This window comes from Oryctolagus cuniculus, chromosome 9 (genome assembly GCF_964237555.1).
Source record: "Oryctolagus cuniculus chromosome 9, mOryCun1.1, whole genome shotgun sequence".
In the NCBI taxonomy this organism is placed as follows: Eukaryota; Metazoa; Chordata; class Mammalia; order Lagomorpha; family Leporidae; genus Oryctolagus; species Oryctolagus cuniculus.
The window spans coordinates 71,771,724-71,787,738 of NC_091440.1; the positions used below are offsets into that span (position 1 = coordinate 71,771,724).

The 16,015-nt window shown below is 37.8% G+C and overlaps 2 protein-coding genes across 2 annotated transcripts in view; both read left to right on the forward strand.

Moving 5' to 3' along the window:
* LOC138843815 (uro-adherence factor A-like) overlaps positions 1 to 7,144 on the forward strand; it is a 31,710-nt gene extending 24,566 nt beyond the window's left edge. Inside the window, exons 6-8 of the mRNA XM_070048951.1 lie at positions 2,458 to 2,511; positions 3,480 to 3,530; positions 4,308 to 7,144. Coding sequence (XP_069905052.1) covers positions 2,458 to 2,511; positions 3,480 to 3,530; positions 4,308 to 4,365 — 163 coding nt within the window. The 3' untranslated portion in view covers positions 4,366 to 7,144. The remainder of the gene's footprint in view (positions 1 to 2,457; positions 2,512 to 3,479; positions 3,531 to 4,307) is intronic.
* Positions 7,145 to 14,363: 7,219 nt separating this feature from the next.
* The window catches only part of LOC127487250 (phosphatidylinositol 3,4,5-trisphosphate 3-phosphatase TPTE2), a 34,695-nt gene continuing 33,043 nt past the window's right edge, over positions 14,364 to 16,015 (forward strand). The window contains exons 1-3 of the mRNA XM_070048955.1: positions 14,364 to 14,474; positions 14,595 to 14,658; positions 15,740 to 15,804. Of these exons, the coding sequence (XP_069905056.1) occupies positions 14,364 to 14,474; positions 14,595 to 14,658; positions 15,740 to 15,804 (240 nt within the window). The remainder of the gene's footprint in view (positions 14,475 to 14,594; positions 14,659 to 15,739; positions 15,805 to 16,015) is intronic.

Here is a 16,015-nt window from a genome sequence, read left to right on the forward strand (position 1 = left end):
CTCATGTTGTCAAAAATCTTCCGGCTGTAGATGTATGGCCTTATTTCTAGACCTTAAAACACAGTACCTCACTATAGCATCTGTAGGTATATTACCATGTTTTTGAGATTATTTTTGATAAAAGGAAATAGCACATAGGATGCTTCTTTCTCTTGGTGTTTGCCATCCTTAATTAGGAGACAGCAAGTGCTTTGACAACTTAGGTTTCCTGTGCATGAGACTCTATTAGAGTCTCTACCGGGCCATGGGAGGAAAGAATCCCACTGAAGCCAGGAGGAGATAGCAAAAGGAAGAGATAATGGGAGCACTCAACACAGAAGAGTGGAGCTAAGAGACCCAGTCTGTGTTCCTCACCCTCGGGAATTCTGCCATTATGTGAAGCTGTTGCCTCAAACCCAAACCTTCCATCACATTGGATACAGCCTCTGCCTCAGGCCTACAGTTCCTGCAATAGGAATAAAGAAGATACAGAAGGGTGGACAGAGATGGGTGAAAATAGAGAGTTGATGGAGAGACATGAGAATAAGAAAATTAGATGGGGTAAAAGGTATTTGTACCTAGAAACTGCAATTTAGTTAGCAATAAATTAAACCAGAAAGTGCTTTCATATTGTGTGTAGGTTCAACAGTAAATGACTAAGTTTAAATCTTTTTTTTTTCAGATTTTTCATATATTTGAAAGGCAGTGTTACAGAGAGAGCAGGAGGGACAGAGGGAGGGAAAGATCTTCCATCTGCTAGTTCACTCCTCAAATGGCTAGAAAGCCAGAGCTGCACCAGGCTGAAGCTAGGGGCCTGGATCTTCTCTCAGGTCTCCCTTGTGGAGGCAGTGCCCAAGTACTTGGGCCATCGCCACTGCTTTCCTAGGTACATTATCAGGAAGCTGGATCAAAAGTGGAGCAGCAGGGTCTTGAACCAATACCCATTTGGAATACTGATGTCAGAAGTGGAGATTTAACCAGCAATGCCACAACACCAATCCTTTAGCTTAGATCCTGAGTCATTAAAGTTTTTCACAGAAGGAACATATTCATTAAAACATAGACAGCTTGATTTGTATGGATAACAGATAACAACCTTTCAAGTAAGTTATTTAGATGTGAACTAAATGTCAATCAGTCATGTATTTTTAAATTCTATAGCTCTCCTTCACATGCAGCAGCATCCTTTGGTGGAGTTATCAATGAAATGTGAGAAATAAATGAATACATAGTTATATTAATAGATAATTACATGAGGAACAGTTTTTTCAACTATTTGTTGTACTCTTTACTTAATAGTTAATCATATGTGTATAAAGTTAATTGAAAATAGATCTTAGTAAAAAATAAGAGTTGAATAAGAGAGAGAGGAGGAAGAGCAGTGGAAGAGTAGGTGTGCAGGTGGATACAGTGGGAAGAATTGTGATGTTCAAGCCAGCATTGTGGCTCAATAGGCTAATCCTCCACCTAGTGGCGCTGGCATACCGGGTTCTAGTCCTGGTCGGGGCGCCGGATTCTGTCCTGGTTGCCCCTCTTCCAGGCCAGCTCCCTGCTGTGGCCCAGGAGTGCAGTGGAGGATGGCCCAAGTGCTTGGGCCCTGCACCCCATGGAAGACCAGGATAAGCACCTGGCTCCTGCCTTTGGATCAGCGTGGTGCACTGGCTGCAGCGCACCAGCCGCAGCAGCCATTGGAGGGTGAACCAATGGCAAAGGAAGACCTTTCTCTCTGTCTCTCTCACTGTCCACTCTGCCTGTTAAAAAAAAGAATTACGATGTTCATGAAGGTTTCATTATGATATGTATGAAGCTTGTATTCCTTAAATAAAAGGATGGATAAGATATATAACTTATACATATATACATACACACATCCATTGATTGTGGACTCACACACATACACAGAAAGGTGGAGACTGATATTCATGAAATTCACAGTCAGGAGAAACCATGACAATAGAGAGTAAGACCTTCACACTGGAACATCTGTAGGTAAATTTCTCTTTCAAATATTGTACTGGATAAAAGAAAAATAGATTATGGAGGGTTGCTTCTTCCTGTTGGTGTATTATCACCATTAGTAACAGGAAAACACTTAGGAAACTCAATGTTTTGTGTATCAGATTTTAATAAAGTGAGCCAAGCGTAGGGTGTCTACCTTCTCATTGTCTGGCACCACTGCTTAAGTGCTTACATTACAAAAGACAGATATCAAATAAATAATCTAATGATGAATCTTAAGCACTTAAGAATAAACAAAATCTCAAATAAAAAAGGTGAGAAATATTAAGATTCAGAGCAGAAATAAACAAAGTGGAAAAAAAGAAATCAATGATATGGAAACTAAAGAAAATACAAAAGATCAACAAAAATAAAAGCTGGTGTTTTGAAAAGATAAACAAGATATATAAACTTTTAAGACCAAAATTTAAACCTAGAAAGTTATAAGGTATCTGACTAATGTGTTTTTAAATCCAACAGGACTTCAATATATGAATATGGATCACTACATGTTGATGGAGCTACAAGTGAAGTGTGAGATATATATATTTATATATATATATAAATAAAAATATATCAAGATATATACATAAAATATATACATTTATACATATATTCAAGCATTCATATATACATATTAAACAGAGAGATGAAGATTTGGGAAGTTCGTAGTCAGAAACATACATGGCATACAGCATCTTTGACACTGTTTCTAACTAGTCTCTCTGTAGCCTATGTAGGTACCTTTCTTTTGGTTTGTATTGGATAAGAGAGAAAAATGTTACAAGATCAATGTTTCCTCTTCCTTGTGTTATTTATACCCTGGGCAATCACTAGCCAAACTCTCAGAATATCTTCAGAATCCTCTGTATGAGACCTTATTGGATTGGGTGGAAAGAGGAGAGACATATTTAGAGCAAGAGGGAGGAAGCAGTGGACAAGGAACAGATAAATCAGATAAATTCAGCAGAAAGGGGAGGAGGTAATGGAACCTGGATGTTTCCTGTATCCTCCAGTTCTCTGCTACCTAGTAAGGCAGGTACCCTGAAGCTAAAAATAACAGCATATTGGAGGGAACCCTGACTCATGCTACCAGCTACTAGACCCTGTCTAAAGGGAAGCAAGATCACCTTGATGAATTAAAGGAGTGAAGGAGGGTCTTAGGAAGCAGGGCTTTAGGTGCAATAAGCATCCTAAAGTTGAATTTCAAATAAATCCCATCAGAAAAGGTTTTTACACATCGCGTCACATTCAGTGATAAGAAACTGCACTTTAATACTGAACCATTACATTTTTGACAGGACTAAAGTACTTACCACAATGATAGAAATAATCATTTTTAAGGAACATGGCATATTCTATTCAAAACAACTGATTTGTATATGAAGTATTTAAGGGTCAACCAGTTTGTAAGCTGAAGAGTTATTGAAACCGTTTTGAAGTAAAGCAGCAAGTTTAGCAAGTTGCATGGGGTCTTACTATGTACCTTTTTAATCCTCTAGTACTGCCCAGTCAGACTTGAAAACATCCCCAAGTGAACGCATCAGTGTAAGGTAATAAGACATAAATGATTTGTGGTGTGTGGGGTGGGGGGTGGAATTTGGGATAGTCACTGTCAGGAGCACCCATGAGAATACTTAGTTCCTTCCATGCCATTCCTAATGGTCCTTTCATGGGAAGCTTCGGTATGTAATACTCTTTGTTTTGAATCATCATAGAAAGAAGAAGCATAGTTTGAAAAAGGATTCTTCTTACTCTTACTGTTTACTTCACTTACTTCTCTTGTTACTTACTGCTTACTTCACCCTGAGTTTGTAGCAGCCAAACCTTTAGGAAAGTATCAGAATGTCTGTATGACACTATTAGAGCAGGCCAACACTGCAGAGAAAGCCATCGGGATGGACCAAGGAAGTGGCAATGACAGCAGTTGAGGTGCCCTCAGCAGAAAAGAATAAAGCTAATGCATCCTGGATGTATCCTTCACTCTCCAGAGCTGTGCCACCATGTGAGGCTGGTGCCTACCCACAAAAAATGGAGCTGCCACCTCAGGTCTGCTTGACCTTACCTGAGAGGCTATAGAGACAATGTGATTCATGGAGATTGAGATGGTGAATGTACTTGAGAGTCATGAAATTGGATGGGGCAAGAGAAATAGGTATCTGCAAACTCAGGGTGAATTTTACTTTTTGACATATCTATGGTTTACTTTTTAAATTGATTTTTTTAAAAGTCAACCAGTTTCTAAGTTAATGAGTAATTGTAACTAATTGAACCAAGATAAAATCTAGGAAATTATGTTGTATCTGATATACATATTTTTAATCCTTCAGCACTCCATTAAGTCAGTCAACAGTAATATCTGTTGATGAAGACGTCGATGAAACGTGAGCTCTATATAAACAAATATATATTTGATTATGTAAACCAATACACATATAAATAGACACACACTCATACACATGTATACCCAGAGAGATGGAGATTTGATAATTTCATTGTCAGCAGCATCAGTGACAATACAGCATGTCTTTGACATATTTTTCTAAAGTCTCCTTTTATCTGTAGGTAGCTTTTATGTTTATTATTTTTCAGCTTGAAAATTTAATAATTTTTAGTATTTTGCCACATTCACTTCATATGTGGAGATTATATACATATATATTATTTGTTCTTTTAAATTGTTTTATTTATTTGAAAGAGTTACAGAGAGAGAGAGAGAGAGAGAGAGAGAGAGAGAGAAGACTTCCATTCACTGGTTTACTCCCCAAATGGTCACATCTGCCAGTGCCGAGCTGATCTTAAGCTAGGAGCCTGGAGCTTCCTCAGGGTCTTCCACACGGATACAGGGGCACAAGTACTTGGGCCATATTCAGATGCTTTCCCAGGCACATTGGCAGTGAACTTGATTGGAAGTCAAGTAGCCAGGACTTGAACTGGTCCCCATATGGGATGCTGGAGCTGCAGGCCGGGGCTTTAACCTGCTGTGCCACAGCCCAGCCTCTACTATTTTTTCTTGAAAACAGATTAATATGAGAAAGTGAGGACTCATGATCATAATCATAATGTGAAAAAAGGACATATTGTCATGTATATGGTATGAATCAGTGAAACAATTATTTATAATTGTAATTGTAATGTAATTGTAATTGTAATGGCCAAATGATATGCCAGCCATGCAATTTTTATACTCTCCCATAATATTAACTTCTGCAAGTAAAACATGTGATATTTGTTTTTCATTGTCTGCTTTACTTTTTTTAAAGATTCATTTTATTTATTTGAAAGACAGAGTTACAGAGAGAGGTAGAGACAGAGAGGTTGGTCTTCCATCCACTGGTTCACTCCCCAGATGGCCACAAAGGCCAGAGCTGTGCTGATCTGAAGCCAGAAGCCAGGAGCTTCTTCCGGGTCTCCCACATAGGTGCATGGGCCCAAGGTCTTGGGCCATCTTGTACTGCTTTCCCAGGCCATAACAGAGCTGGATTGGAAGAGGAGCAGCCGGGACTAGAACCAGCGCCCACATGGGATGCCACAGCTTCAGGCTAGGGCTTTAACCCTCTGTGCCACAATGCCGGCCCCATGGTCTGCTTTATTTTACATAGTCTAATGATCTCCAGTTCGATGCATTTTGTTGCAAAGGTCAGGATTGCATTCTTCGTTGTGGCTGTGAAATATTCCATTGGGCGTACATGCCACATTTTGTTTTTCTAAACATTTTATTAAAATAGTTATACCACATTTTCACTACCTGTCACCATTTGATGGTCATCTAGGTTGCTTCCATGTTTTTATTATTGTCAATTATTGAGCCGCTATATATATGATGTGCGGCTACATCTTTCATATACTGATTTAATTTGCCTTGCATATATTCCCAGGAGTGTGATGTCAGGATCACATAGATCTATTTTTAGTTTCCTGAGGAATATTCTTCATGTTTTCCATATGATTGATCCAATTTGCATTGCCTCCAACACTGTTTGAAGCTGCATTTAAACTTTGATAAGAACAAAATAGTCTGAATTGTATATTTACTCTGGATAGTTTTGAAAAGATGCAGAAAAAGAATAGAGAGGCTAGTGTCATTCCTAGCTACTCCTTTGTGCCTCCATGTTTCTGTCAAGCATGGTTCTCTATGGCCCCACTCTTAAGCAATTTCAGGGTTGTAACAATTCTTTGCTTCCTGGAGATCCAGTGTACTGCAGGAGTCAGAAAGGGCTTGTAGTAAGAGGATGCCTACCTCAAGGTAAATTTTACTTTTTTAATCAATCAGTTGCCCATCTACCTAAGTCTTAGCTCCTTAGTCTGGGTGGAAAGTGGGTGGGTGCAGGTGGATGAGGGAGATAATAAAAGTATTGAAGATTTCTTATATCTCAGGTTAACCTAACAACATTCATCCGTGTCCCAAGTTCTCTGCTCAGTATCTGTTCTCTCCATTCTCCAGTTTTGGGCATAGGCTATCAGAGCTGTGTTGGGATTCATTCCATATGGGATGGAATTTGGGTCTTGCATTGGAGGTTTCAGCAGGGTAGGAAATTGGTCCCCATTAGTTACCTTGTCTGCAGCCATCTGGTAAAATGGAGCATCACTGGAGCCTACAGAAACCAGGTTTTCCCTCCTGTGATGAATGGAAGGCACTCAGTCTTTAGGATGTTTTTTCCTTGGAAATATGTGCCTAACTTCCTTACCTCCAAAGTACATTTGCAACACCAACTGTAGCTCTCATTAATGATTTTTTGTTCATGGGAATCTAGATGCAACAAATGAACATTATAGGATAAGAATACCATTTATTCCTGTTGCCCAACCCTGAAATCTCTTACTACTGTGGAACCTGAGGCTTAGTGCAAATCTGGTGACCTGCCCACAACACCCTAGCTCATTAATGGAAGAGTTGGTGTGAGAATACAGTTCTACCTTACCACTCTCTTGTCCATACCATGTGCATTAGTTTATGTCCTTATGTTCAATATTACCATTTAGAGTCATGGCTTTACACCTAAGGGAAATATTACTAAATATCCAAAGCTTAGTGTTTTATTCACACACGAAACCTCATGTTGCAGAAAGCTAAACAAATTTTATTTATTAGCCAAAAAAGCACTTTGTTTCACAACTTCTGAAATTTTTTCTTGTAAAATTATGATTTAAGGGCCATTCTGAATTAAAACCTTAATGTATTTTAAAGGAAACCTGTGATTGATTGTATATTTCCTCCTTTTTGCAGCAGCAAGATGAAGAACACTACTCGTTTAATTGTATCAGCCTTTGCATTCAGGTGATACTTTTAAAAAGAATGTATTTAAATATGAATATTTAATATCATTATTAAAATGGGAAATTATATGAAAACAAAATAGAAATATTTCAAACATACACACACACATATATATACATATATATATATATACATAGTATATATATATACTCTGTGCTTCCCTTTCATGTAATCTCATTTGTTTTGGAATTCTGGCTTAAGCTGGACATCAGGACTTGCAAAGAAATAGCATCTGCTAAGTCTAACAGTAATATATTAATGTTTTTTCTACCTGTATAAGTGAAAATAACGAAGCACACATTATAAATATTGTAAGGCATTTTAGTAAATACAATACAGAATGAGAATTAATTCTTAATTTTGGAAACATTTTACTTAGTTTCTTTTCTGTACATAAGAGGAACTTAGTACATATACTTAGTTCCTCTAATATACAAAAATGTACATAAACTCTGAACAAAAAGTATATAAAAGAAGATTTCATATAAATTTATGGAATATAAATAATTCTTTCCTTTTAAATTAATATTTTCATTTGAGTTGGAATTATTAAGTACTCTGATGATTAGTTAATCTTCACAGGCTATATAATATAATCAGTTTATAGGGAATGTGTTTAGAAGTTTAAGAGAAAGGTTTAGGAGGCACTTTAGAGTACAGCATTCAAAATACTGATAGAATTGAATTCTGTCTTATGTGAGAATTACTGGGCCAGAAGCACCCATGAATTTGTAATCATATACTTGTTGAAAAACTCACTGATAAAAAAAATCTTACTAGTCAAAGTGGTCTTTTAAGGCCTTGATGTTGAGTATGCCCTCACTTGGTTTTTATTAAGTATTCTTCAGATTAATGAGGTTTCAACTTTATGAGAAATTTATAGAAATTCCTTAGAAATTCTTAAATTAGAAGAATAATTTACTAAAAGAGACATACAATTCTAATTTTGTTTTCCTGCTGTGTCTTGAGGAGTCAGTATGATATGCATACTATAAGAAGACAAGATAACATGCTGTAAAATGGGCTGCTGAGAATTTTATTCACCAGCTAATGCTTTGATTGTGTGAAAACTGAGTAATTTTTTGAGATTCTGAGGCCACATAGTTCTTCCCTTTACTTGATGGTTTAAGCCTAAATACTCACATACTGATATCTGATTATTGAACTAAACATAGCCCAACTATAGGACAAAAATCTCTTTATCTGTATTATCATTATTTACATTTTGTTCTTTATAGAGTATTTGGAATCCTGCTCATCTTTGTGGACATATTTCTCATCATGTCAGATGTAATTTTCAATGATAACAAAATAGTTTTCGAATGCCATTCAATTTCTTTGGCTATTGCATTCTTTTTTTTCTTTGATGTTCTACTCAGAGTGTATGTTGAGGGGTAAGTTTGATTCCTTTTTTTCTTAGCACACAAAGTAATTTTTTTACACATGATCTTAGCCAAAACTGCCTAGAAACAACAACAAAGTAAATTTTAAAAAGTATTTTTATTTATTTATTTGGAAGTCAGAGTTACACAGAGAGAGGAGATGCAGAGTGGGGGGGTCTTCCATCCAATGTTTAACTCCCCAGTTGGCCACAACGGCCGGAGATGTGCTGATCCAAACCCAGGTGCTGGGACCTTCCTCCAGGTCTCCCATGCAGATGCAGGGGCCCAAGGACTTGGGCCATCTTCTACTGCTTTCCTAGGCCATAGCCGAGAGCTGGATAGGAAGTGGAGCATCTGGGTCTCGAACCAATGCCCATATGGGTTGCCAGTGCTTCAGGCCAGGGCATTAGCCCACTGCGCCACAGTGCCAGCCCCAACACATAAAGTAATTTATGTTATCATGAAACACATCCCAAAATAATTGGTTGGTCAGTCCAACCAAATGTGTACCTCTTTATCAAAATCTTTCTTCTGGCACGCAAAGTCCATAGAGAAACAGCAATTCAAATCCCAGTTTTTCGCCAATTGGATGTTAATAGTATATAGTCTCCAACGGAATATTGTAGAAGCTTCTTTGAATAGATAAAGAGGATGCAAAATAGAACCAGCAGCTGATGTGTCCACATGCACATTAACAAGGAGAACATGTGTTGAATATAGATAACAAAAATTCTCAACAAAATATGAACAAGTTGATTTCAGCAGCACATCAAAAGGATCATTCACCATGATCAAGTAGGATTTATCCCAGGGATGCAAGGATGATGGCAACGTCAATCAATTAACATGATATACCACATCAAGGTAATGGATAAAATCCTGATCATCTTGATAGATACAGAAAGAGCATTCAGTAAAATTCAACATCAGTTCATAATAAAAACTCTGAACAAATGAGGTATATGAGGAATGTACCTCAATAATAAAGGCTACAGGTGAAAAACTGATAGCCAACATTGCACCGATTGGAGAAAAGCTGAAAGCAGTTCTTCTAAGATCTGGAATTACACAAGGCTGTCCTCTCTCAGTACTTTTATTCAGAACAATACTGAAAGTTTTGGCAAGATTCATTAGGCAAGAGAAAAAACTAAAAGGCATATAGGAAGGGGAAGTCAAATTATACATATTGGTAGATGATATAATTCATCTAAAGACCCCACCAAAAGAATGTCAAAAATAATAAACAAATTCAGTAAAGTTGGAGGACACTAAATCAACCTGGAAAAATCAGTAACATTTAAAAGGATTTCTTTATTTAAAAAGCATACTACCAGAAAGAGAGCAAAAGGCAGAGACAGAGACAAAGATCTTCTACCTGCTGGTTCACTCCCCCAATGGCCATGTCTAGGCCAGGACTAGGCCAGGCTGAAGACAGAATCCAGGAACTTCATCTTTGTCTTCCACATGGGTGATAGGGGCCTAAGTATTTGAGCTATCATCTGCTGCCTTCCCAGGCACATTAGGAAGCTGCAACAGAAGCTGGGATTCAAACCAGGCAGTCCAATATGGGATGTGGGTGTCCCAAGCAGTTCCTTAACTGCTGCACCACAATGCCTGATCCACTGGCAGTCTTGTTATATACCAATAATGAACTTGCTGAGAAGGAAATCATAAAAACAATCATGCATATCAATTTTTTAAAGAAAGCATCATGGAGTAAATTTAACCAAGGATGAGAAACACCTCTACAATGACAATTATAAAACACTGATAAAAGAAATTGAAGCACACACACACGTACAAACAGAATGAGGTCCCATATTTGTGGGTTGCAAGAGTTAAGATCGTTAAAATATCCACATTATTCAGTGAAATTTACAGATTTGGTATAATCGCCATCAAAATACCCAATGCCATTGTTTACATAACTAGAAAAAATCCTAAAATTCACATAAAAGCACAAAAGACTCCAAATAACCAAAGTAATCTTGAACAAAAAGAACAAAACTTAAAGCATCACAAGCATAATATTAAATGATAGTAACCAAAATATCATGGTATTGGCATAAGGATACATAGAGCAATGAAACAGAACAGGGATCCCAAAATTAAATCCACACATCTATAACCAACTGATTCTCAACTAAGTCACCAAAAATATACCATGGAAAAATGACAATCTCCTCTATACATGATGCTGGGAAAGCTGAATATCCATAGACAAAAGATTAAAGTATCACCCTTCCCTACTTCTCACCCTATACAAATATCAACTCAATACAGATCAATCTAAATATAAGGCCTGATACTGTGAAACACCTAGAAGAAATCATAGGAAAAACACTTGAAGGCATCAATATAGGCAATGGGTTTTTGGATAAGACCACAAAAGTACAATCAACAAAAGCAAAAATAAATAAATGGAATTTTATTAATCAAAAAAGCTTCTGCATGGTCAAAGAAACAATCATCATAGTGAAGAGATGGGAGAAAGATTTGTAAACTATATATCTGACAGAGAATTAATATCTAGAATATGTAAGGAAGTAAATGAAGTCCACAGAAAAATTCAGATTCCCAAAAAAGATTTATTTGAAAGGCAAAGTTACACAGAAATAAGAACATGTATATGAAGTACAAATATTGGTACCTTTATTAAGAGTTGACTCATGGTGCTGGCACTGACTCAGTGAGCTAGGCTGCCACTTTGCAATGCCAGCCTCCCATGTCAGAGAAACAGTTTGAGTCCCAGCTGTTCCACTTCTGATCCAGCTCTCTGATAATACTTCTCTGAAAGCAGTGGAAGATGGCCCAAGTATTTGGTCCTGCCACCACATGAAAGACTTAGATGGAGTTCTCGGCTACTGCCTTTGGCCTGGCCCACTCTTAGCCATTGCTATCACTTGGGGAGTGAACCAGAAGATGAAACATTCTGTCTCTCTCTTTCTGTCTCTGTCTCTTTCTATGTGTCTTTGTCACTCTGCCATTCGAAAAAATATTTAAAAAATAACTGAATCATAAATGACATTTAACAGTATACTAAGTACTAGACAATAAATCATAAATCACCCTGTGTCTTATCTCAGGATGAAAATTTTGGAGCTGGCACTGTGGTACAGTGGGTTTAGCTGCCACCTGCAGTGCCGACATCCCATATGGCAACTGGTTAGAATCCTGGCTGCTCTACTTCCAGTCCAGTCCTCTGCTAATGCACCTGGGACAGCAGTGGAAGATGACCCAAGTCCCTAGGCCACTGCACCCATGTGGGAGACCTGGAGGAAGCTCCTGGCTCTGGCCTGGCAGAGCCCTAGCTGTTTGGGCAATTTAGGAGAGTGAATCAGCAGACAGAAGATCTCTCTCACTCGCTCTTTCCCCTTCTCTTTCTCTCTGTAACTCTCTGCCCTTCAAATAAATAATCTATAAAAAAAAAAGAATGCAAATTTTAGTGAGGTGAAGAGGAGACATGAAGCATGCTCATCCCATTAGAGGGCCTTGGTAGTGAAGCAGTGGTCACTTTTTCTCTGCCAGCTTTCTGAGAAGGTGTGTGGTATGAGCCAAGACTTGGACATGACCAATAGGGGAGTCAAGAACTAAGTTCTCCAGCCTCCTTTCATCTAGAGGTCTCAGAAGGCAGCTTGTCTCCTCTGTTGACTCCCCATCCTCATGCCATTGAACTAAGCAGAGTTGCCCAAAATCAGGTTTCTCAGACCCTGAAAGGGGCCTCCTTGACTCAGAAAGAGCATTTCCTGGAGAACAAATGCCCATGTCTGAAGGAGCCACTTTGAGGAGGAAGCTGTGGTGAATGGAGTTCATCTTTGCCTAAAGGAGGCTACAGAAGCCTGCTGGTATTCCAGTGTGGGTTCAGAGCCAGAATGTGAGTTTGCAGGTCTAAATAGTGGATGCTTCTTCATCTCATAAGCTTCTCTGTTATAACTCCTCACGGCTCCAGGTGCTCTAATAGTGTGACATATTCAACTTCCATTTCCCAATAGTACTGCCCAATATCCCACATTTCTTCTGTCACCCACATGAAATCAATGCTTACCTCTTATTCTGTGGTTCTCCTCTATCTCTTACTACACTGAAACTGCCATAGTAAAGCTTTAGTTATACATATGAATCTATTAATGAATATAAATTTCCTATATGTAAAATTTCCATTCACATTTCATTTTTATCAAAGTTGAATCTAGAAATTTCATCTTAAATAATTATTGAAAGGAGAATGTTTAATGGCAATGAGTCAAATAATATGTACTTTTAAAATATTCCTATCTTGTGAGGGACAAACTTTTTTTATATTGCAGGAGGAAGACATATTTTACTGATCTATTTAACATCTTAGATGCTGTCATTATTGCAATAACTCTCTTGATCGATACCATTTACTTCTTTTTTGACCTAAGATTTCTGAAAGATGTACCAAGGTATGAAACATATGATATATCTCTCAGTTTTTTCTTTTCCTTTTTCTATTTTCTGTGGTAATTATTCCACATAGTCTTTTCAACTTGGAATATTCTGATTCTGTACCAAATAAGCTACTTAAAAAAGAAATCTTAGATAAATTTCCATGCACTTCAACCTTTCATTTTAGCATAGGCAAAATTCAAATAACTTTAATCATGAGTCTCAAAGAACAGCAAACAAAACAGAAAAATAGTAAGTGTTGTGGATAGCAATGCAGAGGTAGTTTTGCAGTATAGTTATTGTAGAAATTAGGAAAGCTGAGGCAAAGTTAAAACTGTTCAGGATTAGGCAATTAATTTTTTCTACTGGAGCAATGAGGAACAGAAGCAAATATGATTTGGGATGTACATATAGTGGGTGGGAGCTCACCAGGCTTATCCATTAGTCAAATAGCTGACTTTCTTCTGTATTCCAGCTTCCCTTGGCTTCAATTCAGACCCAATTAACTGTGTTATGTGTTAGGCTTTGGAGTTGTTTGAAAATAACATGAGCCACAGGTGGGGGTGGGCAGGACCACTATGTTCTTAAATCTGTATATATGAAATACATGAAAATTGTACAGCTCAAATAAAATTTAAAAAAAAGAAAATAGCATAAGCCAATGTGGTCTTCAATAAGAAACCTGAGCAGCTAGGAGAAAAATACCTTGGTCCCAATTCCATACCTACTAAATCTGTATCTCTGGGACCCAAACAAGCTATCTTTAAACAAGCTCTTTCAGGTGATGCATTTATGTGTGCCCAAGTTAGAAAAGTATTAGTCCGGAATATTAGTTCCCGGATAGCCCACTTGGGAAGGGTGTCAATTTGTTGTATGTTTGATGTTCATTCGCAGTGGTAGTGAACCTATGTTACTGATGGGAATAACTGTTGAATAATAAGCTTGTTTTGCTGGGGAAAACTTGAAAATTTCTTCAACTGTAAATGTTGAATAAACAAATTCTAAGAACTTATTATCACTTTTCTAGGATGAATTTCTCAACTTTATTATTATGGGCAGTTTAAGTTGGATAATTCTTTGTTAGGGGGAAGGGGGAAATTTTATTTATTGTATGGTATTTGGCAGCAATCTTGGCATTTATCTACTAGATGTGAGTAGCACCCCATACCAGCAGCTGTGACAATCCCAAATGTCTCCAGATCATGCCAGGATGGCCAGGGGCAGGTGGCATAAGTGCCCCTGGTTAAGAACCACTGCTCCAAACTTTGTCTATCCGGATAAAATCTTGTTTCTAAAACAAAAAATGTATCTTTTAAATGTTTGTTAGGGTGGCCGTTCTGCTTCGACCTCTACGCCTTATAATTTTGGTAAGAGTTTTCCATCTGGCTTACCAAAACAGACAACTCCAAAAGCTGACCAGAAGACTGGTGAGTGGGCAAAACTTGTGTTTTGGGACATAATGGCAAGGGATGTAGATACCTATATAATGTTCTTCACTTCTAAGTTGATTTGTGTTTGACAAGTTAATTATTGTTTTGAACTCTCAGGTTTCAGAAAACAAAAGGCGATACAGGAGAGATGGATTTGACCTAGATCTCACTTACATAACTGGTTTGTTAAGCTTAGCTATTGATTTACTTACATTGTCCTACTTTTCTTGTGTGCAAATTTTTATTTTGCTTTTGCTTTTTCTAAGCCATATTCTTCCATTTTTCCCCCCACAAAGACATATACCAGTGAGATGGTATGACATATCTGTAGTTTAACTCTCACAATGGAAGCTCTCCACATCATACCAAATCAGGGATACTTGACTGCTCTAGAGAAAGTTGAATGATTTTCAGTTTCTTGAGAATTTATTGAGTTCAGATAGTTCTCTTGGGTCTTACAGATCCAGAGAGTCCTCTTCTCTTCTTAGAATACCAGAGATGGAGGCCACTGCATTGCAGGTCTTAAAAGTCTTCTGAGTCAGGAGTGTTGAAACCCTGGAAGTTCCCACAATCACCAGAACCCAGACCTCTCAGTTTTCCTTTGGTGCTTAACGAGGTGCTCCAGAATGAGCTCAACACAACTCTGGCATATTACTAGAATCAACTGAGTCTTAGGACACCATGACATTTAACTGGTCATTACACTGGGTAATTTAGTATATTCTCTTGGTTATCCTGTGTCTGGGATAGCTTTTTTCTGTCAACCTCAACCTTTAAAGTTTTTTTCAAAGTTTCCTTTATTGTATTTGAAAGGCAGAGTTACAGTGACAGGGAGAGGGGAACAGAGAGAAAGAAAAAAAGAGAGAGAGAGAAAGAGACAGAGAAATATTTGCCATTCACTGGTTCACTCCCCAAATGGCTGTACTGGTGAGGGCTGAGCCAGGCCCAAGACAGGAGCCAGGAGCCAGGAGCCAGGAGCTTCATCTGGGTCTCCCACATAGGTGGCAAAAACTCAAGTACTTGAGTTATCTTCTGCTGCTTTCCCAGGCATGTTAGTAGGGAGCTGGATGAACAGTTGGGATTCAAACTGACACCCATCTGGGATGTCTGCCTCACAGGAAGCGGCTTAACCCAATATACCACTATGCCAACCCCTTGAAAGTTCTTTTCTGTAACAAAAGTCTAAACATACTTAAATTATTTTCATATATTGTTCCACATCTATAATCACATTCATAATAGTGATTATCGTGATTTTTTAGATCGCATTATCGCCATGTCATTTCCATCTTCTGGAAAGCAGTCTTTCTACAGGAATCCAATTAAGGTAAGAGTTTTTATCTAATAAATACTCAATTTTCAGTGAACACAGATGTGGAGTCATAGTTTACTGTTGACCCAGGTTTGTCAGTCTTCCTCTGAAATCTTACTCTCTAACGTAAAACATCATAATGGATTATATCAGATAGTTTTTGCTGTATTTTAAGTAATAGCCAGTATTTTTAAAATTATATATACACACAGACCTATATTAGTTT